The 21,784-nt window shown below is 36.5% G+C and overlaps 1 protein-coding gene and 1 long non-coding RNA gene across 3 annotated transcripts in view; one reads left to right on the top strand and one right to left on the bottom strand.

Moving 5' to 3' along the window:
* The window catches only part of SPATA17 (spermatogenesis associated 17), a 282,415-nt gene extending 268,294 nt beyond the window's left edge, over nt 1-14,121 (top strand). For both annotated transcript variants that reach the window (XM_069066027.1, XM_069066028.1), the window contains one exon: nt 13,989-14,121. In XM_069066027.1, coding sequence (XP_068922128.1) covers nt 13,989-14,069 — 81 coding nt within the window. In that variant the 3' untranslated portion in view covers nt 14,070-14,121. The remainder of the gene's footprint in view (nt 1-13,988) is intronic.
* Nucleotides 1-21,784, bottom strand: part of LOC138144645 (uncharacterized) — a 157,472-nt gene that overhangs the window by 104,823 nt on the left and 30,865 nt on the right. The window lies entirely within an intron of this gene.

Below are 21,784 nucleotides of genomic sequence, written 5' to 3'. Positions count from 1 at the left end.
GTGTCTAAGGCCGGAACTTGGGTCCTCCTGACCCTAGGGCTGGCACTTTACTCAATGCACCACCTAGCCGCCCCACAACAACCCACTTATTGTCAGACTGTTGAGAGTTCCCAAAGCTACTACTGCTGCTGTTGGGATCACTTATAAGGCCCATGGTTTCTGCCACTGTCATGTGTGTGTGCTTTGGACTGGCCCCTACCCCAGTGTCACAGACCTTTCCTGCCAGCTTCCCAAGTGTTCTTAAGGCAGACAAATATATCACCTTTTTTTTCCTCTGCTGCTCCAAAATTTGATTTGAGGAAATTTTTTAAAGTTGTTTGGAGGGGTATTTTGAGAGAGTTCAGTTGGGTTGCTACCCCTAAACCATGATTTTGGTTCTACTCCCATGAATATCTTTTTAGTTGTGGTGGCCACCCACAGCATTCTGTAATTACTAACTGCTAAAAGGAAAAAAAAATCTTAAGTATTTCTGTGTGACTTTTTTTGTCTGGTTAATTACTCTTTGAAATAAGACACCATTTGTATTACCAATGGAAGACATAGGTAACCATTATTAGTAGTTCACTTTCTTCCTATAAATGTCACTACAGAAAGCAGCTTAGGGGAGCTAAATGTGTGAGAAAGAATTAAAATTATGAGACAAGTCCTATTCACTAGCTGAAATATTGTAAACTAGCTTTACAGGGACAGGATTGGTATCAATGCATTTTGTATGAAAGGTATAATAGAAGCATTAGAATTTGACAGCCTTTGTTGAAATAAGTAAAATTAATGGAACCCTTTTCATATACAACAAGGCCATGAAACCCCTTTCATGCTGTTTACAGAGAAAAGTCAATACCTTTTTTTATTACTTGATGCTGACCTACATTCTGGACTACAAGTGCCAGGTGCACTAATTGGTTTCAGTTGTTAGAAAAGTTTACCCCAAAGAAACATTGGAGCTAAGAAATCAATCTCTTTTTAGGGAAGCTTAGTGGGTTTTGAGCACTTAAAATGACATTTGTGTTGTATTGACAGAAGTGTTGTTGTAGTCATTTGGGGCATGTCAGAAGCTCTTGTACTAACTGGAAAAGTTTTCAACCAGTACTTGTAAAATTACAATGGGAGAAATTAGTTGGATTAATGTTTAAACTCTTCTGAATGACCTCAAAGTTCTAGGATTGTTAGAACATTATGGGAATTCCTTGAAAAAATTATTTACAACCATTTATATTGTGAAGTATCACCATCTTAGATGTGTAAATATTTCATCATAAAGTCCCATATGAAATGAAAGTTAGTTTCATAAATGCTTGGGAAAATTCAATATTATTATCCCATTGACTCCCTTTGTAGAGACTAAACAAAATCATAATTAAAATTAACATATATTGTTTTTAAGTGCCTTTGGTTCTTGAAATGTATGCATTGAATTGATATTTTTCATTTAGCATCACTTAGTTAATGGCAGGAAACTAATATATGTTGGAACTACCTTATAATGCCAAGCATGGGCAAGGATGAGGGATGGGCCTATGCATGGCTCATAGACTATCTAAAGTTAGTGTTTTATAATGGAAAGAAGTTAAGAGAACCCTTTGTTTGAATCCTGGTTCTGACACTTAGTTGTGTGACAATGCAAGTCCATTAACCACTCTGAGACCCATTTTACTTGTCATTTTCATCTCATAGAGTTGGGGTGATGACTGAGCTTTGTGAAATTTTAAGTATTAAAGAAAAATTAGTTAATTTATTTTGGCCATGGTATATCGAAATCCATAAATTCATGAAGCAATTAGCCAATAATAAAGAATTTCTAGTGAATTACAGCTAAAATATAGGTTGTCCAACCAACTAAAAATGAAAGTATCCTAATATACAATCAGTTCAAAAGAAAAAAAAATGTTTCATACCTTGACGAAGCTGTATTCCCAGACCCAATAACCAAAGTATTTAGGCTATTAGTGGTCTTACAGAGAGAACACAGCTACTTAGCCTATATTTAGCTGATGCACCTATATGCATAGATACACATTATTCCTTATAATACAGTCAGACTAAATACATGTGACCCCAATCTTTCCCTATGGCTCTAACTTCACATAGGAATCCATATACAAAAATATGTTATATATAAAATGATATTATCAATCCAATATCAAGAATATATTTCTTGTATTGATTTTCTAGTATTGGGAATGGATTGAATAATATCCCCCTTGTTAACCAGTAGTCAACATTTGAAAGAAGATTATATAGATATAGAAATACATATTATTTTAAAAGAATGAAGTGAACTAGATAAGAATTATAACCAGGACTTGTGTTCAAACTAATGAGCCAGTAGGTCACATACCTGTCTACAATGCATTTTCAAACTGGTAACAAAGATTTTTAGAGTTGAAAGGATCCTCAAAGGACATCTGGTCCAACTTGTATCTTAAGAGGAATTTTGTCTATAATTTGCCCAAATTATCATTTAGTTTTTGCTTGAAGATTCCAGTGAGAAAATTTACCATGTCCTGAGCTGTCTCATTTCAGTATCTCGAACATAATAAACATTCAACAAATATTTGTTAATTTGAAATAAAGCTGCAGTTTTTTTTTATATTTTCTCTGATCTTTCTTTATGTTTAGTTTCCCTATTGCTGAGGGCAACACTATCACATGAGACTTTCAGAATCTAAGAGTTGAACAAGAACCTGAGAGGGTCTAACCATATCTAAGCCATAATCCCCTCTATACTTTAACCAATATATTGTCATATCACTAGCTTCCCAAACAAAATTCTTTAAATCAAAAAACTTCATACATTTTCCTTTGAACTCAATATTGAATGTGCTGATTTTTCTTTTTTTTTCCTGATTTTTCCTTTAAGATATTTCTTTAAAACTCTCTTATTTTATAACTACTATCAATATCCTCTTCTATAGAGAACTGTAGAAGTTGAGTGATGAAGGTCATCTAATTCGACACATCTTATAACGGATGTTTCCATAACAAACCTGATAAATGATCTATGTGAGTCTTTAAAGATTAAAGACCTACTACATGCAGGATATATGCTAGATGCTAAGGGAAATACAAAGTTTAGTTTGGTTACAACCATTGCTTTCAACAAACTTACTGGTTTGTAGGGAAACATTTCTAAAAGTTTAATTTAGTTCAATCAAATAAGCATTTATTAAGTCCTAGTATGTACAAGGTGTTAAGAGACTGCATAGATAGTCATAGAGAGCTGGCTTCAGAGTCAGGGAGACCTGGGTTTGAATTCTGCCTTTCCCATTTGTGACCTAAGGCAAGTCACTTAAATTTTCAGTGCCCCCAAGAAACTCCCTAAGTTACTTCCCTACACCAAATGAAATCACAGATCCAATAAGAAAACAACAACAACAAAAATAAACAAACAAAAAAACATTGTGCAAGATTGTAGCAGCAAGCTCCCCAGCATCCCCAGGGTGGCTGCCAACACAGGTTCTTAGATCTGCTTTTCTAAAGGAAAGCAACTCACAATGGGTTAACAAGCTTACTTTAATCAATCAAAAACATATCATGGGCAGCTCTCAAAAGTCCTGTCAAAAATATGGCATAGTTGGCAAGGATTAGGGCTTCTATTTGTTCCAGGATCCATGGCCATTTAGATTGAGATTGTAAGGCCAAGGACCTGGAGGGGTGGAATGTAATAGTAATGGAATTTAAAAATCCTCTGTATTGGCTTGGTTTTCGGATTGATTGTTAAAACCCAGAGTTTGTGAATCCCACTTGTGGGATGAACTTGTTGATGTGAAAAGAGAGGGCTGAACTGGGAAGAGCTGGTGATGTAAATTTAGAGAGGCACAAGCAGAGAAAGAAGCAGAAGAATTTTTTGGAAGCAGCATCATGGAGGCAGAGATGGAGAGGATTGCTGAGGGCCAGTTTGAACTGCCCAGGACTTTTGAGAGCTGCCACCCAGAGCTGCCAAGGACTGAGGAGACATGGCTGTTATGCCATTACTTTGTCTGTCTGTTTTGATGTTGTTTTGCCAGATTTGTCCACTGGTGAAGGCCAGTGCTGTTGTTGCAGAGGTTCTGGAAACTTGCTGTTGGTTCAGAAGCCCTGAAGAACAATTTTCTTGTTGTATGTTTACAGAAATCCTGGAAGAGGGTTTTGCTAATGTTTTCAGGGGTTCTAGGATTGTTCTGTAGACAGAGAATGAATTAATGAAGACACTGGCAATGTATCTTGTGGACTTGCTAAGCTTTGTCTCTCCAGGAACAAAGATTGCTGAGAACTTGCCTTAGGTCAAGATGAAGAAAAGACCTCTTTTTGAGTATTAAATGCTATGCTTAAGCTTGTTGTAACTCTGGGGTAGATGATCTATTCATTTGTGATCCAAGGGTGGGGAACTTTTGACTTTTTTTGTGCTCTGTGATTGACTAAATGAATGTACTGCCTAGGGGTGGAGTACTACTTAGAAGAGGGACTTTGTGATTGACTAAATGAATGTAATGTCCAGGGGTGGAGTAGTACTTGTAAATTATTGTATTACACTTGGTGAATGCTGTATTTTGAATTATGCTATATTTTGATTTTCTCTGTTCTTAATTTGTCACTGAATAAAATGAAGAGCAGCTTTGCTGGTATTTTGAACCTTGGGAAGTTGCCTTTGCTTGGCATTACAAAGATGCTGTCATGAGCCCTGGAGTTACAAGGTTAGAAACAAAATGAGCTGTAACTTGAAGGAGATCACACTCCACTGGGAAGATAAATTATGTACACAGATAAATTAAATACAAAGTAATGTTAGATGCAGAGGCAGTTAGGTGGCACAACACAGTGGATAGAGTACCAGGCTTGGATTCAGAAAGACTTGAGTTGAAATCCAGCCTCAGACACCTACTATCTGTGTGACCCTGGCCAAGACACTTAATCTTGTTTGCTTCAGTTTTCTCATCTCTAAAATGAACTGGAGAAGGAAGTGGCAAATCAATCCATTATCTTTTTCAAGAAAAAATTCAAATGGAGTCATGAAGATCAGACACAACAGAAGTGACTGAACAAAAACAACAAATTTTATATGGGAGAGATCACAGACAATTGAGGAGAGCATGAAAGTGTTCATGGAGTCACCCTACATAAGTTTTTTTTTTTTTAAAGTAATTCTGGGAGTCAAATAAAGAATAAGTATATATCATGGGGGGGGAGGACACCAACTTTTGAATATAGAATGCTGAGCTATCGGAAAATATTCTAATATTCTGGCTTGACTGGAATGTAGACTGAATGTAGAAAGTAATAAGAAATTAAGCCAGAAAGGTAGATTGAAAACTTAAATTTTTAAAAAAGTTAGAGGGCCTTAAATTCTGATCTGGGAAATTCCATTTTTATCCTAGTATCAAAAGGGAGCCCCTGAAGGTTTGGAGGAGGGGCAATGGAATGATACAGTCATACTTCTGCCTCAGGAAGTCTTAAAGGACTGACTAGAGTAGAAAAAAGTTTTGAGGCAGGGAGTTCAGTTGGATTATTCCAATGGTATAATACTGAGAAGAGTCGGTCCTAAAAAATGCTGTGGTGGTGCTATGGGTGGAGAGAAACAGGAAGAAGTAAGACATTTTGTGGAGATAGAATTGATTGACTATGAAGCCTTGACTGGATATCTAAGAATATGGTGTTGGGGCAGCTAGGTGGCGCAGTGAATAGAGCACTGGCCCTGGAGTCAGGAGGACCTGAGTTCAAATCCGGCCTCAGACACTTACACACAAAACTAGCTGTGTGACCTTAGGCAAGTCACTTAACCCCAATTGCCCTCTAAAAAAATTTAAAAAAGAGGATGGTGTTATTTTCAGTTATAGAACATCTAGTCTTCTAAGTCTTCCATGTGAATTGCTAATGACCCATTTCTTCCCTGTTCTATATTTGTTCAGTTGATGGAGATGATGAAGCACTATTAGAATTGAATACCTATGCTTCATGTCATTGTTTGTCCCCAGAAAATAGATGTTTCTTCTTCTTGTCCAAAATGTAACAAAACATTCTACTTTATTTGCCTATGCATTTTTTACAAGCTCCAGATCCTGGGCTTTACTGCCATTGACCCTAAGTATTTCTTGTGTCCAACATCTTCCATCTCTGCCCTCTGCCTTTGCCTAAGTCATTCTTGTCACTTTTTCAAGGCTCTTGTGCCTTACTACCACTTCCCAAAATGCCTTGCTGAAGTCAAAGCACAATATAGATGTCTCTTCCTACACTATACCTTCATAATAGGTTATTAGTTACTTGAGGTTACTTTGTATTAATTTGTATCTTCTCTGCATTTGCTCCTGGGCAAATTTGTCATTATCCTCTAATAAAACGTAAACTCCTTGAAGGCAGGGACTGCTTCATTTTTCCTTCACATTCCCAGCACCTAACATAGTTGGTGCTTAGTAAATACTTATTTATTGTGAAATCTCCAGCATATTTTGCTTTCGCCATGTCAGAGATTCTTGATGACACTGTAAGCATGTAGTATACTGCAGATGCTGTATTTAATTAAAATTTTTGACTCATCGTTATCTCCTGTGGACATCACTTTGAATAATGTTATTCCCTTTTTCCTGTGGCTTCTCACCTTGCAAATCAAGTTTAAGATTCTCGTTCTCCACTTCAAAGCCCTTTACTAGTTTGCCTGTTCCTTAGCCTGGTCTTTCTTTCCCTCCTGATAAACTTCCTTGATGACCCACATTTGATCATTTTTATACCATTATCAAAGTTGGGGTCATAACCCTTTTTTTATCATGGTCCCCTTCAGCAGTCTGATTAGGTCTATGGATTCTTTCTAAGAGTAATGTTTTTAAATGCCTAAATAAGATACATAAGATTAATCTGTGACCCAGTGATACTGATCTCCTTGGCATTCCTTGCACAAGAGGCTACATTTCCTCCCTCTGTGCATCTTTCCTGGCTGTTCTCCCATGCCTGAAATTCTTTCCTTCATATTTATCTCCTAGTTTTCTCAACTTTCTTAAGGTCCCAGATAAAATTCCACCTTTAAGAAAAGACTTTACTTCCAATGATAGGGCCTGTCTTCTAAGATTATGTCAGATTTTTCCTGTCTCATTTACATGTTGTTTACAGGTTATATCCACTGCTTGACCATGAGCTCTTTAAGAGAAGGGACTGACTGTGTTTTGTTTTGCCATTGTTTTTTAATCTCTATCACTTAGTACTGTGCCAGGCACATAGCAGGTGCTTAATAAATGCATGTTGATTTGACTTGACAAAGGAAACCAATTATATTTAAATAATTATATGTATATGTGTGTATAAATTCATGAACCCCAGTAAAAACAAATCCCTGAATTCGAAGCACAACTTGAGCAGTCGTCTTCTTCATATCCTCCTGCATGCCTAACACTATGTCTTGAACATAATAAATGTCCAATAAATACTTGCTGAATAAATGAAAAAAAAAATGCTTCCCAAAACTTACACCCAGATCACATTACACTTAAACTCTCTTCAATCAAGTTTCTTAAATCCTACCAAACACTAAGGGAGTATTCCTTAATCAGGCTTCATATATATACTGCATAAACACATAACCCAAGTGTTTCCTTCTTGTGTACAAGAAGGCTAGATGACTGCCAATTTGTCTCTTGTCTCCTCTTCCTTTCTTTTCCCATTCCCATCCTTCCCTCATATGTATTTGCCATTTTTTTTCCTTTAACAACTTAATATAACCGTGGAAAGGTAGTGTTGTGTAGTAGACAGGGGCATGGAGTTCAAAGATTTGGTTTCCAGTTGGCCCTGGTAAGACATTTAACCTCTCAGTGCCTGAGGCAAATCTCTAAGATTGTAAATTGCAGAGCAGGTGCCAGTATGTATTCAGAGGGAATTTTCTCACAAGACTTTTACCATAACAATGAAGCAAACATCTTATTTTTTACAATTCCGTATGAATTGTGTTTTTCATCCTTAAATCCCAAATCTGATTGAACCATTACCTAAAGATTTGAACTTTTAGAGTGCTGTGTAAAAGTAAGCTAGTGTTATTTTCATGTTTGTTCCTAAGGCTGTAGCTCTCAGAGAGCTGAAATCATGTCAACCCGTATTTGCCAAAACCATATATAAAGAAGGACATATTAGATGCCCTAGTTTTAGACTTGGATAGTTTGAAGCTCAATTCAATTCAATAAACACTTGTTAATCACTTATACCAACTACTGTGCTAAGTGCTGGGGGTATAATTAAGAAAAAGAAAGCCTCTGCCCTCAAGGAGCTTAAAATCTACTGGGGGAAAACAACACAAAAAAGAAAGTTGGGAAGGGGGTGAAGTAGAGAAACCAGGGGGTACCTGGTGGGACATCTTGCTAGAGTTGGAATCAAGGACAGCTATAGTTATATAGAGTAGTAGTCTGCAAATCAAATGTCTGCCCTGTATAAAGGAAAGTTTGGGGATAAGTCTAGTACTCCACCCTCCAGAACTTCAATCAGAGTGGAGAAGAGGCTGAGAGAGGTGGAAAGCAATCTGAGTATTCAAGACTGAGATAGCAGCAAGGTGATGAGATTAGAAGTGATCCTGAGGATCACTTATCCTGAGAGAGGCATCTTGCTCTGTGGAGTTGAAACCAGGGAGCTTCAGATGGAGGGGAGAGATATGGAGCTGATGTTCTCTAAAATTGAATAGAAGTGAAGAAACTGATCACAGTCAAGAAAATCTAATGGAAAAGAGAAGGAAGGAAAGGTACAAAAAAAGTGAAAGGAAAGAAAAATTAAATCCAGAAAAAAGACCAAAAAGTAAAGCACTAAGAAGATTAGGAAGAATGTGTTTGTTTGTGTGTGTGTATGTGTGTGTGTGTGTGTGTGTGTGTGTGTGTGTATCTTGGGTCTTTACAGTATAGTTTTATTGTTGTGTTTTAAGTGCTGTAAGTTCCCAGATACAACATTGTATACATTTAAATATCAGTACAAAAATGCATTTTAAAGCCAAATGGGAATGATTTTGAATCAGCTACAATTTAAAATCCATGCTACATTATGTTGATCTTCTAATAATGTCAGTGAAGCAAGAGTCAACTGTCATCTAATTTTTAACAAAAGCAAATTAAATTCACATGTTACATATGGAGAGAAAATATCTTTTTATGTTCAAGTATGTAATCCAGTATTCTAATGGCAAGACAAAAGCATAAATTCTTTGAGGACACTTAAACATTTTAATCAAAAGTTCAGTACACACAGCCTGATGTAATAAGGGGTTGGGGGCACAAAGTCTATAAGGATGCTTTCTTTAGAACTCACACTGAATAACAATTCAGACTTCTATAGCACCTGTGAAGATGTACAAAGCACTTTCCTCACAATTGGATGAGGTGGGTACTGAAGGTATTATTCTTATTTTGCAGATGAAAAAAAACTGAGGTGCACAACTCATAAAAGATCTTATTGAAGGTCACACAGTTAGTATTTGGAATGGTTAACTATGGTGCGATGAAAAGAAAAAACACTGCTTTGGGAATAAGAGGACCTGGTTCTAATGGTGCTTCTGGCATTGTTTTTCTACCTATATGACCCTGGGCAAATCAGCCTCCCTGTGGACTTCAGTTTCTACATCTGGAAATTGAAGGGATTAATCTTAAATGATTTGAAGTCCTTTCTAGCTCCAAATTTGTTCCAAGTAGCACCTACCTCATAGGTTTATCATGAGGATCAAATGAAATAATATCTAGAAAGCACTCTGCAACATTAAGGCGTTACATGAATGTTAGAAATTGTTATAGTTATTTGCAGTTGTACTATCCTGCCTCCTTGATAAGGAAAGGTATAAGTAAGGAAAGAAATAGTTTCTATATTTTATTTTTTTTCTGTCTCTTTCAACGCTTTAATAATGAAGATTACTTCAATATAGCAAGAGACAATATTTTGTTGTTGTTCAGCCATTTAGTCATGTCCGACTCTTCATGATCCTGTGGACCATAGCATGTCAGGCATTTCTATCCTCTACTATCTCTTGAAGTCTGTCCAAGTTCACATTTGTTTTTTCCATGACACTCTCTATCCATCTCATCCTCTCCTGTCCCTTTTCCTTTTGCCTTCAATCTTTCCCAACTTCAGGGTTTTTTCCACTGTCTCATTTTTTCATTATATAGCCAAAGTATTTAAGCTTTACCTTTCAATATTTGACCTTCCAGTGAACAGTCTGAATTAATTTCTTTAAGTATTGACTGATTTGATCTCCTTGCTGTCCAAGGGACTCTCAAAAGTCTTTTCCAGCACCACAACTCAAACTGGTAATATGGTGTGATGAAAAAAGGTGGTACATTTGGAATCAAGAAGTCCTGGACTTGTGTCCTGGTCCTGCTACTTATTAGTTATGTGACTTGGGGAAAACTCACCTTCTTTGGGCCTCATTTTTTTACCTGCAAAGTGAGAATCAACGTGGCAGAGTGAATAAAGAGCTACCCTTGGACTTAAGAAGACCTAGTTCAAATTTCATCTCTAACACCTACTGGTTGTATGTCAGTCACTCAAGTAACTTAACCTTTCAGTACCCCAGTCAACTCTGAAAAATTCTTATATTGCATAAGAGTTGCCTTCTGTATTTTTAGAAGTTTCTTACATTATTGAAATTATGGGTAAAGCTGGAGAGAAAGGAAAGGAGAGGGGGAGGGGGAAAGAGAAAGAGGGGAGGAGAGGGATTCTTTGGTAGTCTGGTGCATAAAATAAAATATATAGGATTACAAAGGAAATCAATTATGTTATCAAAATTATTTTTTAAACAAGTTAATGGAACCTAGGTTATGGTTATATGTTATTAGCATCTCTGATGCTAATGGGGTACTGACTAGTTTAGAATCTCGTTGTGGGGACAGTGGTAGTAAAGAGATTCTGCCCAGATATTATTTCAGATTTATCTTAGGGAACTCAAACCCTGGTGAGAAAGTTTTGATTTTTTTCAAATGTGTAATGTCCTTGAAGACAAGGACTATTTTAGCTTTTTCTTTATATTCCCGTGGTTATCATGGTTTCTGGCATATGATAGGCATTTAATATATTTAATAAATATTCATTTGAGTGATTGATTGAAGATCCCAAAGTTCAAGACCTTTGTTCAGATCCCAAAGAGTGTTTATATGTGTGTGTATGTATGTACATATGTATGTATATGTGTGTATGTAGACACATATATGTACCTCAGACTGGAGGTCATTCATTTTTTTAGACTTAAAGGAAAACTTGATTTTTAAAACCTAAAACCTTCAATCTTAAAACCTTTAAACCTAACCTTTTTTAAACCTAAAAATAAATATTTGTATATACAATTTATCTATAAGATACATTTTTATTTCACCCCATTCCCTCTCTTGAAAGTTTTCTCGAGATGTGGTCAAAAAGAACCAAACCTCCTCCCTTTTGACACCCTGGCCAGTTGTTTAAATGCTCAGTTGTGAGTAACTGGTAAAATAGCTTTGAATAACTAGATAAACCGTGCAGCACTCAGCTCAAAGTAATCTTACACTAAGGGGGTGAGGGGCACAGGAAATTTACTCTTTGTCATTTGGACTTGGGCTTGAAAATGAACCTGGGCTTCATTCCAGCTCAAAAAGCCGTTCACTTCAAAAGACTCCTAAATTGTCCCAAGGAGCTCATTTTGGCAGTGGATTATTTGTGTTTGGCTGGGCATCCTAATAGTAAAAGCTGTCTGCTCTGGCAAATGAGGGCTTCAGCTGTATTTAGATTTACCATTTCCAGTTTTTTTTTTCTCTCCTGATGAAGTTATTTTTCAGAAAAGCTGGTGGGGTTTTTTTTTGGGGGGGGAGGCAAAAAAAAGAGAGAGAATTCTATTTATGAGCAAGACAATGCAAACACTGGGCAGATTGTTTCATTTCCACTAGTGAACACACATCATCATGTCACAATGACCTGCATTTCTATGAGAATCACATTTAGCACATAGTGATCAGTGCAGGCTTTCATGAAGCCGGAGAAGCCCTTGTGATATATCCACCTTTTCTCACATCCGATACCAGCTGGATTGATTCACTGTGAGAGAGGGCTATTTTCCCTGGGCAAGAAAATAGGAATTCAAACTGAAAACTGAAAAAACAAAAATAGTATCTATGACAGTAAGGGATTTTGGGACAATTCATACCCAATTATCTGTAGACTGTAGCATAAGCATGAAACAAAACAATCGAGATAATATACTTATGGATATTAGCATCACTACCACCCTTCTCTACCATCACATTTTGGGGATATTTTGATAGGAGCAAAGAACACACTGGCCTTCTTAACTTTATTCTAAAGGACTAAACTTGAAACCTTTGTATCCTTAAAAGGAAATAGCAGGTCCATGAAAATGGGTATTTTAAAATGAAGATTCATTTTAAAACTGATTAAGTTGAATATTGTTATTATTATGTATATTAGGAGGTAAGAGGCAGCATAGTTTAGTGGACAGAGGATTCGGATTAACAACAGAAGATCCTGGGTACAAGTGATCAGCCCCTGATAAAATATTAGATTATAGAACTACATCTTCCGCTAACCTCAAGTCTAAGTTATATTAGAGTTGATGATCAGCATTAAGGGAAGGAATTGTCTGGCACACAGGAAGGTTCTTTATAGAACAAATCATAGATCAGGTTCCAAATATTAGAGAGTTCAGTGCTGCAACATAATAAGGAACTTCCAGTACCTTCATGCTTTGTACCTTTTGGATTTCCGCAGTTGATGTTGAAATGATTTCTAAAGTATTTCTGCAGTAAAAAATTCAGTCATATCTAAGGCCTATTCATAACTAAAATTATAACATAGGTCTAGGGACTGTAATTTCATTGTCATGAGTAAGTCCCGGGTGAGTAAACTCTACCAGTACTGGTCAGCACTTTCTCTGCAATTTACAATCTTAGAGAGTTGCTTAGGGCACTGAGGTTAAGTGACTTGCATAGGGAGTCCCATAGCCAGTATGTGTCAAAGGCAGGATTTGAACCCAAATTTCCTGGCTTCAGGGCTGACTCTCCGCTCTGCCACACAATTTATCAATGCAATAGTTGAGAAAATATTCAAAGAAAATATTCCCGAAGGAAAATGTTTATGACATATTCTTAATCATAATACCAGTGGGGTAAAAAAGCAAACTACATAAATAACACTGGGAAAGAATTGGAAATGCTCAAGGCTCTTCAGCAATGCACTACTGTAGTCTAAAAACATTGAATAACATTGAAGATATAGCAACTAGGAAGCTTGATATAATCTTTTGACTGTACTCAGGACTGCTTAGACCCAGAAGGTCTGCAGACAATGAAGGACAGTTAGAAGACAGCCACAAAGATCCTTTAAAATAGCTGGAAAATAATATCCTTTGAGAGATGGTACCATGTGGGTTCTCCATCCCTTCCTTCCATCCTGAATGTACTCCTCTTCCATCATTCAACTCAATGCTTTTTCCTATCAGATTACCTACTTTACATAGAATTGATATATACCTATCTATGTTCATGTTCACTTCCCCATTAGAATATAAACTCCTTGAAGGGAGGGTCTTATTGTTAATTAGCTATTTTAAAAAGAAAAAGTCACACACAGAGCATTTATAGAGAGGTATAGAAACATATCTTCATCTTGAATAGAAGTGTATCCCATCTTGGATCAGAATTCCTGCAAATATAGGTATGACACTAATGGCCCTATTCTATATCTTAGTTCTCTGTCTTGCCTCCTCCAATAGATTATAGGTTCCTTGAGGGGAGAAACACTGTTTGGTACACCTTCGTATCATCACAAAATTTAACAAAGTGTCTTGCACATTGTAGGTATTATTAATTTTTATTAAATTAATGGATGGATTATTCCCTTGCTTTTAGCTAATGACTTTCTAATCTTGAAGTATTATTGCTATCTATTAGCAAGTAGGATTATAATTTTGAAATCAAAATTAATTTGTATCTTGTGACTTTTCATTGTAATTGAAACAAATTTAGATGGCATAAATATGTCTAACTACTTTAAATCTTTTTTCCCTCTCTTTTTCCTCCTAGAACTTCCAGACTGTGTTTCCACCATTTGTTCTTTTTGACAAGTATGGGAAAGTATATTCAAGAGCTGGAGAGATAGTGTAAGAATGTGTATTTCTACATGAAGAATGCTTCAAAATGTAATAAACTCATAAAGCCACAAATAAAGTTGATTGATCTGTCTACCATGCATTTTAAAAGCCATGTCATCATCACATTCTTATGTAAAGAAACTTCCTAGACCACTTAGAATCTAACCTAGTGAAAGCATGCGTTTTTTTTTTCCAAACTACTGAAAGAGATATGCTTTTTTAAGCAATTGGGGTTAAGTAACTTGCTCAAGGTTACATGGCCAGTTATTTTGTATGGGTGTTAAGTATCTGAGTCCAGAACCAATCCCAGGTCTCCCGACTCCGGGGCTGGTGCTCTTACTCACTGCGCCACCTGGCTGCCCTGATCTCACAATACTTTAAAGGAGACATAGAACTAGAACAAAGTTGAAGGCACCAATTCATCTTTCATACTAACAGAGGGAAGATATTAGGTAATTTAGTTTATAAAACTCAATGGAAAATAATGATGGTGGCTCAAGCAATAAAATCAGCCAAACTAATTTTTTGAGTGTTGAGCACTTTACTAAGGACTTAGGAAGAATTCCAAAGAAATCAAAGCTCTGTTTCATGACTTTAGCAACTATACAGTCTAGTTAGGTAGACCAAAGATACCCACATGCAACTACTTTTAAAATACTTATAATACAAAATATTAGTAGGTAGAAAATTATGTAGTTAACAAGAATTATAGGATAGACAAATCATCATAAAATTAAATTGGCTTAGAGAAAGGTTCCTAACATGCTTTTGTTCCAGGTTTTAGAGGTGATAGAGAAAGAGTGTGGGGAACATTGTGTGTGGAGACAATGGCACCTAAAGATGTGGAGGCAGGTGGAAGAAAGTAATTTTACTTGGGAGCCTCATGCTGACTCCTTCAGAACCCCTGGATGTACTGGCCTCATGGAGGGCCAAACCCCCACTATATCTAGGGAAGTAATTTCTTGTGGATATAGTCCACTATTTGGAGCATAAAGACTTGTAATGTGTCCTCATGGGAAACCTTAGCTACATTTAGTCTATTTAACTTATGGTACTTGAGAGATCCTGCAAATATTACCTTTATTCATGTAATGTTGGATTTTAACCTAAATTTTTTGAGATTTGTAGCAGAGGAAAGCTGATGTTAGAAATATTGAGAGCTGTTTCCTTTTGTCAATGCATTGTGGTTATGTTTAAAAAAATGTGTAACAATTCTTTCTTAACTACATATGAACATATTCACTTTTAAGTTGCCTGTATGGACATATTTTACTGTTGGTCTAGAAGGGAAATCATTAGCAAGCAGTCATTGCCATATCATATTAACATAAAGACTAAATGCTAACTGTCTTTAGTGTGGCATAGATGATTTCATCTTTTTGGTTGTTTAAAGCCTTTTGTGAGGTGCTCTATTACATGGGTATATTCAGTAGCTTGTGGCAATAATTAAGTTATCCTGATGATAATGGCTAGTATTTTTACAGTGTATTCCATCTGGCCTGATCTGGAATAATCTAAAAAGTAATAGGTGTATACAATATGACTATAAAGTAAGGTGAGCGATTTTTTGACAAATGTACCAGAACTTATACCTCCAAATGAATAGCATCCCTATTCAGATTAACAAATGTTACCTTGGCAGGCTAAACACTTATTCCAACAATGCTGCCATTGCTCAAAGCGTTTTTGGAATGCCTCTTTGGGGATTGGCTTCAGAGTATGTGGCATGTGCTTTTGAATACCCTAATTGGTGACAAATCATCACTATCTCAGAGTCAATTTGATTTGGGGAAACAGCCAATAGTAATTCAGAGCCAATTTTCATGAATAATATGGGTGACCAAGGTGGGTTATAGCAATTTAAAAGGTGCAACAAGTAATAAGTGTGGGTTGCTTATATAACTCTGAAGGCAATTCCAAAAAAGGGAATTCCAAAAGGGCTTTGAGAAATAGCAGCCTCATTGAGATAAATTCGCAGTTTTCCAAAGTGATTGCTTTCAAGAACAACATGGACATCTAAATTCATCAGCTTTTGTGGTGATGGTTAAAAATTCGGTTTCATAATTTTATAGTCACACATGTATGTGTATATGAACACATACACATATATAGCACACACACATACACACACATATATACACATACACACTCTAATATTTAAATAGTATTATTATGTGCCAGGTACTATGCTAAATGCTTTGCAATTATTATCTCATTTGATCCTCCCAACAACCCTGTAAGGTACGTGCTATTATTATCCCCATTTTACAGAAGAGGAAACTGAGGCAGAAAAAGGATAAGTAACTTGCCCAGGATCGCACAGCTAGTAAATGTCTGAGGTCCAATTTGAACTCAAGTCTTCCTGACTCAGGCCTAGCTCTCTGTCCAATGTGTCACTTAGCTATGTACATACGTATATATATCTATGGCGTTTAGAATTATTAGTTTATATCAAATCATTGTGACACAATCAACAAAGAATATATAGTTTTAGGGACAGGGCTAAAGCAGTATCAGGAAAAGGAGGAGGTTTGTTTTTTTTAATGCCATTGACTTTTAACTCCAAATTTAAAGAGTCTTCTCCTTATAAAGAAGTTGTTTTTTCCAAAATTTGTAGTATGGTTGTTTGGAACTTAGAATTCATTCTCCCATAGGTACCATGGGTTAAACACAAACACTGGAATTTATTTAGTACAGTAATTTTTGGAAAATGCTTAACATACATTTTTTCCTCTTTTTATTTTCACAATAACCCCCTGAGGTATATGCTGCAAATATGACTAACATCTATTTTATAGATGAATAAACTGATTATAGGATTCTCTTGCTCATAAGGCAGCGTGTTGTTGTGGAAAGATTACCAGACTTGGACCTGAATTCAAATACCATGTCTGACATTTACTAGCAGTGTGAACAAGGACAAATCACAGTCTTTCTTAGTTTCACTTTCTTCATCTGTAAAACAGATAATAGTACCACCTAACTGGTGGATTGCTATAAGGATCAAATGAGATTATATACACACAGACATGCACACACACAAAGAAACACACACACATGTGTGTGTGTGTATACACACATACACATAAAGAAATAATATTCAAAATAACTAAAAATCCATAAAATATCTGAGAATCTACCAATATACACTCACAATTTATAGAAATACAATTACAAAATGATCTTTACAGGAGCAAAAGAAGACATATGGGAGAGAGATACATTGCTTATAGTTGCTAGGGTCAATATGATAAAAAGTACTATATTATTAAATTTCTCAGCATATTTAGTTCTATGCCAATCAAATTGACAAAGCCTACTTTATAAAATTAGACAAAATAATAACAAAATTTATCTGGAGGAGTATAAGTTCAAGAATCTCAAGGCATGAAGGAAAGATATTGCATCACCAGATTTCAAAATATATTACAAAACAATGATCATCAAAACTATTAGTGGAAAAGAGAAATCAAATCTAGAAACAACTGAATACAGCAAACAAATTTTCTGTAAATCTAAGAAAACAAACGATTAGGGGAAGAATTTTTTTTTCACCCAGAACTGTTGAGAAAAGTGTAAAATAATTTGTCAGAAATTAGTCTTAGATCAACATTTTAAACCATATACTCAAATAAGATCTAAATGGATGGGACTTTACTTAAAAAGGTTGCAGAGAGACAATGACATATTCTAACACAAACGGTCGATGTATCACTTTGTTTTGCTTAACTATACTTCATTGTTACAAAAGAGGTTTCTTTTGTGGAGAGGGTATTGAAAAATGATAATGATGTAAAATCAATTAAAACATTAATAAATTAAATCACCATGGAGATTCATTGCATTTGTTTTTGAGTTTTTGTTTTTTCCAGGTCTATTTCAAAGCATGGCTTTTATTTTCCTTGATATGAATATGATGAAATTTAGCAGTACTCTTAATAATAATATCTTGTGTTTAGATAGTGCTTTGCAGTTCTCAAAGAGCTTTTATCAGTATCATATAGAAATTATAGGAATTCTATGAGACAAGAAGTAAAGACATCATTATTCCCACTTTACAACTGAAAGAAATTAGTCTGAGAGGGACCAAATAGGTGGTGAATGAAGGAATAGAAACCAGATGCCATGGCATTCCCACCAATCACTATCCTGGAACCTCTAAAAACCAGGGAGTATTTCTAACACATCAGATATAGGACTTCTCCCTTATACAAAAGGAAAAGGAAACTATTCTTTGATTTATTAATAAATCACTGAGCTTTATTAAGCACTTACTATGTGCCTGGCACTTTTCTAGATATTGGAGATAAAAATACCAAAAACAAAACAATTCCTTTTCTGAAGGAACTTAATATAATTGAGGGGGCGGATAAGGGAGTATATTATGCCATATAAATATATGCAAATTAAAATACAAATATCCTAAATACAAAGTTAAATATAAGGTAGTCTAGATGGAAGGTGGTAGAGGTGGCCTTAACTCTGGCATCCTATTAAGGTTTGATCTTGGAATAAAATGAGGCATGAGTCATTGAGAAGTTCATACAAGGTTTACTTTGTCCTAATGGAGCAAGGTTATCCAACTAGGACATAGGAGCCCTTGTGTCCTTGTAGCATTCTCTAGACACAGTCTCCATCTCTATCAGCAGGGCAAGATATGGTAGTTTGTGTGGTCTTTGGAAATCAATCAAATCCAGGGGCCCTGACTCCACATAGGTAGGATCTGCCTTGTCAGGTGACCAGGAAGCTCTATCGAGGGAGACAGGGTTCAATCAAAATAGTAATAGTCCCATTGCATTTCAGGGAACACTATCCATGTTGCCATGAAACTGGCAAACCCTGATTTACTACAGGACAATGGCAATTAGAAGGCTCAAGAAATACTTTAATTGGAAGGAGGTGCTTCCTTTGAAGGAAGAGAGGGAGTCTGTATGGCAGAGGTGAAGGAGGGAGTGTGCTCCAGATATGGGGACAACCAGTATGAAGGTACAAAGATTACTATGGCATCACCATCTGGATGCAGAATTTGATGAGTTTATCATCCTTCCCCCTACCAACTGCAGCTGTCTGTAAAGAATATCCTCTAATATCTTTTTTACACATAAGCAGGGGTGTGCTAGAAACAGTTCAAACTAGCTGAGAAGAACCAATTATTAGATTTTTAGTGTGAGCATTTACAACTCAGGAATTAGAGACTGCTACAAGTAAGGGTTTGACTTATTTTTTTCATTGTCTAGACTTAAAGTGTTAATGTTGTTGATTGAACTTAAAAGTGTTTTGTGAGAACATTTTTTGGGGGGAGGAGAGTAGGGATTATTAAACACTAGCACACCCCTGTACAAATGTACTGGAGGAGAGTCAGGGTTGTAGTCTGGAGAGAAAGGAAAGTGTGGATGAGTGGCCTGGGCATCCTCTTTAAAATGGAGATTCTGGAAGGACCAGTCAATCAGAGGAGGGGTGAAAGGGGTAGGGAGTACTTACAAGGAAGACCAGGTCTGGAGAGAGCTTCTAGGTTAGAGAGGTTATCACAGCCTTGTAGAGAAAGTTGGAGAAGGGGGTGAAGAGTATATCCTGGGAAGGAAGTCATACAGCTATGCTGATTGGGTCTGTTACATATTTATGTTAGTTAATCTTAACTGGGCCCTGAATACAGCAAGGTGATAACTTTAAGTCCTCCCAAGTTGATGCTCACACCTCCCACAGAAGCTGTTCCAACCCATCTCTTCTGTCCCTTCCCCAAACCCATTCAGCAGAGGGCCTCATCTCATACTTAACTGAAAAAAATAGAGGCGATTTTCTAGGTGCTCCCTCTACATTTCAAAACTCTTGGCATTATTCTCCATTGTTTTTTCCTTTATTCCAACATCTGATGAAGCTTTTCCTACCAAGGTCAACTTCTCTACTTGTACTGTGGATCCCATATCCTTCTGTTTTTTCTAGTTGGTTGCCCCCACCATCATAAATGAATAAAGGAGTGAATGAATGAATAAGTGAAAAATAACATTAAACATGTACTATATGCAAAGCACTGTGCTAAGTGCTGGGGTTAAAAATAGAAAAACGGAGACAGTTTCTACTCTCAAGGAACTTATGTTCTCATTATCCTTTCTCCTCAATCTACCCATCTTCTGTATTTCCCTATTTATTCTGAGGCTATCCATTCTTCCAGTAACCCAGGCTTGCCTTCACAGTCATCCTTGACTCTCCTATTACATATCTAATCAGTTACTCAATCCTGTCAATTCTACCTCCAAAGCACTACCCAAAGTCAACCCTAATAGCCTCTCCTTTGTACTATTGCAACTGACTCCTAATTTACCTTCCTGGCCTGAGTTCCTCCTTTTTCAAATTTATTCCCAACATATCTGCCAAAGTGATGATACCTAAAGCAAAGGTCTGGGATGTCACTTCCCTGATCAGTAAACACTTATGGCTCCTTCTTGCCTCTAAAATCAATCAATCAATCAATCAATCAGTCAGTCAGTTAGGCAGGCAGCTACTTAATTAAACAACAAACATTTATTTAGCACTCATTAGATGCCAGCTACTATATTAGGTTCTAGAAATGACAAAAACGAAACCATCCCTGACCTCAAGGAGTTCAATGGTTTATTGTGGGAAAAGCAGGTGGGGATCAGGTTGTGAAGGTCTTTAAAAACTAAACAAAAGAGCTTATATTCCATTTTAGAAATAATAGCAAACCACTGAAATTAATTATTAAGTGGGGTATTGACATAGACTTGTGCTTTAAGAAAATTGCTTTGGCAGCTATATGGAATATGGACAAGCTCCTCTAGCATTTAAAGCTCTTTACTAGCTGAACCCATTGTACCTTTCCATCCTTATTATCCAATACTCTACTTCACACACTATATGATACAGGCAAATTAGACTTCTTGCTCTACCTTCGATCCACAAAACATTTGTTAAGCCCCAACTATGTTCCAGGCACTGTGTTTAAGCACTGGAATGTCCTTCTTCACAGCTGACATTCCATCTCCCATCTCTGTGGCCTTGCACAGGCTACCCATGGTGCTTGGGTTTCTCTCTTTTCTCATCTGTGCTTTGAATTTTCTTCACAGCTCATCTCAAATACCATCTCCAACACAATGTCTCGATTCCCATAGATGCTAGTGCCTCTCCTAAGTTTATTTTCTGTGAATATGTGTTGCCTTTCCAAGTAAAATATAAAATTCCTTGAAGGCAGAGATCATGCCATTTGCTTTTGTCCTTGAATCTTAAGTGCCCTAGGTAAAGTAGGTATCTAATAATGCTTCATAGTCAATTGCTTCATTACAGATGGAACAGAGAAGATCACTAAATTCCTAAACTGACTCCTCATGGCTAGTGGTCTGTCTCAATCTCAGTGTCTATGGATGTCTCAGCCATATTGCTGGTCTGCAATTGGCATATTGTAACAATTAGATGAAGTGTAAAATAATGGATAAAAACAGAACGTTGCACCACACGAGACTTTAATAAAGTCTTCATTCAGTAGAAACTACCCTCTGTTATCAAAGACCTTATCAGAAAGGCACAAGTTCAGACCAATCTTGTCTAGATGGAAAGATTTTGAGTCCAATTTGGGGAAGGTATTGTTTGTTATCTGAAGACCACAGCTTAGTTACGGTCAGAGAGACTCAGCACTCCAGACTTCTCAACACGTAAAGGCCAAAAAGAAAGTAAAAAGTCAGTGGGGAACTCTGTTGAAACTGAGTGAGAGAAGAG

The sequence above is a fragment of the Petaurus breviceps genome, unplaced genomic scaffold, assembly GCF_028583685.1.
Source record: "Petaurus breviceps papuanus isolate PSGF00001 unplaced genomic scaffold, PetGlider_PUasm1.0 90702, whole genome shotgun sequence".
Lineage (NCBI taxonomy): Eukaryota > Metazoa > Chordata > Mammalia > Diprotodontia > Petauridae > Petaurus > Petaurus breviceps.
The sequence above is the reverse complement of the archived record's forward strand: the minus strand, read 5'-3'. Positions and strand labels throughout refer to the sequence as shown.